Source organism: Rhincodon typus, chromosome 13 (genome assembly GCF_021869965.1).
Source record: "Rhincodon typus isolate 14 chromosome 13, sRhiTyp1.1, whole genome shotgun sequence".
NCBI classification, from domain to species: domain Eukaryota; kingdom Metazoa; phylum Chordata; class Chondrichthyes; order Orectolobiformes; family Rhincodontidae; genus Rhincodon; species Rhincodon typus.
In genome coordinates this window covers 63,250,977-63,253,544 of record NC_063344.1, presented here as the reverse complement: position 1 = coordinate 63,253,544, position 2,568 = coordinate 63,250,977, and the positions used below count along the sequence as shown (strand labels likewise).

The following is a 2,568-nucleotide window of genomic DNA, read 5'->3' as shown; positions in this document are numbered from 1 at the left end:
TGTATTTGTAACCTTTTACAGGCTCTCCAGGAGAATGAAAACCGGCCCAGTATCTCAACCCACATGGTCTATATTATTCGGTATTTCTCTCCCCAAGTAGAAACAAATACGATCAAAATCTACACGTTCACAAATTCACTAGCTCTAACACATAAGGAGAAATATTGAGGTGTGACTAATTTAACCAACAAGGTTTATTGTCCTTTAACTCAAAGCCAGTGATTGCTTGTGTCCTAAAGGCAGTACAGAATGTAACATATGCCACATGGTCTCAATAAATGTGAAGGATGTCCACATTGGTGTTTTTGATGGTTCTTTATTGAAGCAATTTAAAGGTATAATACTGTGACTGAGTCATAATTCAGCAACTGCCAACCAGAGGAGATGTCATTCTAATAGCTGGACTGGGTTTGAATACATGGTTTGGCATAAAGTATGAATCAACTGTGTCTCCTTGCATTTGATGTTCCCGGCTGTGCGCCTTCCCACATTTGCTGAACCTCACAACAACAGTTTGAATGGATTAAAACTCTTGACGAAGGTTATGTTTCTTTAACAATGGAGGGATAGCAAGTCAGTACGTACAAATAATTCAGCTGGAAATAGAGGGGCTATCACTGAACTGAGGCTGATATTGGCCCAGAGAGAGGGAAGAACGATGAGATAGCAAGGTCAATGCGGAAATCATAGCCGACTTAATGCGGGACCTGGCAACGGCCAAGGTGATAGATTTCGGGGAAATCTGTAATTAAAAAAAATCAATGAGAGAATAATAATCAGATCTTCTGAAGTCTCTGCTTCTGTGTCCATTAGTCTACAACTCCCAAACGTGCTTTATGATGGAGGGAAATTCAGAGGCTGACAAATGCTGAGGAAAAATCAGCCTCTGTATAATTTGCTTATTCCTTGACATCCATGCATCTGTGACCAGTCCTGGACAGCAAGATGGAAACTGGGTAACACATTCAAGAGGACCATAAGAAAGTTAGTGCTGAAGTGGGCTGTTCAGCCCATCGAAGCTGCTCTATCATTGAATGTCATGATGGCTGATCATATAATCCTGAACTCCACTTGTCCACCTTTTCCCAATAACCCTTGATTCCCTGACTGATTCGAAATCTGTCTATCTCAGTCATGAATATACTTACCGCTCCAAGCTGTTCAATCCTTTGGGGGAGAAAATTCCACAGATTCACCGGCCTATGAAGTAAAAAACTGTCCTCATCTCTGTCTTAAATACACGATTCCTTACTCTAAGATTATACCCTCTGAGTACAAGGGGAAACAACCTTTCCAAATGTACCCTGTCAAGTCCCCTAAAAACGTTATATGTTTTAGTCAGGTTGACTTTCATTCTTCTAAACTCCAGTGATGACAGGCCCAACCTAGCAAGACAAGAAGAAATTCCCTCTATGCTCAGGACCAACCTAGCGAACCTTCTCTGGATTGTCTCCAGTGCCAGTATAATTTTCCTTTTCTAAGGGGGCGTAAGACTGCTCTCAATATTCCATGTGTGGTCTAACCAGTGCCTTGTATAGTTTTAGTAAGACTTCCCAAGTTTTATGCTCCATTCCTTTTCAAATAAAAGCCAGCATTCCATTTGTCTCCCCTAACCCCTGCTGAATTTAGATACTAACTTTTGTGCACGAGGACTCCTAAATACCTCCAGACTGCAGCTTTCTTTGTCCTTTCTTCATTTAAATATATGTCAGCTCCTTTATACTTCCTGCCATAGTGCACAAGCTCACACTTTTTCATATTATATTTTGTCTGTCACATTTTTGCCCACTCACTTCACCTGTCCATATGCTGCTATAAGCTCTTTGTTTTATCCTCACCACTCACCTTTCCACCTATTTTTAATATGTTGATATCCTGGGGCAGTCGCTATTAAGAAGGAGGAAGTGTTGGGTATCTTGAAAAACATTAAAACAGATAAGTCCCCAGTACCTGATGGGATCTATCCCAAGGTACTGAAGTAGACAAGGAAGGAGATTCCTGGGGCCTGGACAGAGATCTTTGTATCTTCTTCAGCCACAGGCAAAGTCCTAGGAGACTGGACAATAACCAATGTTGTTCCTTTGTTTAAGAAGGGCAAGAGGAATAATTCAGGAAATGATAGGCCAGTGAGCCTTATAATCAGTGGTAGGGAAATTATTGGAAAAGGTTCTTAGGGACAGGATTTACTCACATTTGGAAAAGAATGGACTTATTAGGGACAGTCAGCATGGTTTTATGCAGGAGAGGTATTGTCTCACAAACTTCATTGAGTTGTTGATGAAGTGACAAAGATGATTGATGAGTGTAGGGCAGTGGATGTTGTCTACATGGACTTTACTAAAGCATTTGACAAGGTCCCTACAAGGTAAGCTGGTCTGGAAGATTAGGTTGCACTGGATCAGTGGTAAGTTAGCCAATTGGATATAAAATTGGCCTTTTATATTTTGGGAATGGGTGGCACAGTTGGTCAGACACTATCCTTTCACACTCTGGGACTGGCTGGGACAGTGGGTCAGACACTGTCCTTTCACACTCTGGGACTGGCTGGGACAGTGGGTCAGACACCGT

The 2,568-nt window shown here is 41.7% G+C and overlaps 1 protein-coding gene across 1 annotated transcript in view; it reads right to left on the bottom strand.

Moving 5' to 3' along the window:
* Nucleotides 1-296: 296 nt before the first annotated feature.
* Nucleotides 297-2,568, bottom strand: part of LOC109920736 (serotransferrin-B-like) — a 76,506-nt gene continuing 74,234 nt past the window's right edge. The window contains exon 28 of the mRNA XM_020520796.2: nt 297-742. Within this exon, the coding sequence (XP_020376385.2) occupies nt 696-742 (47 nt within the window). The 3' untranslated portion in view covers nt 297-695. The remainder of the gene's footprint in view (nt 743-2,568) is intronic.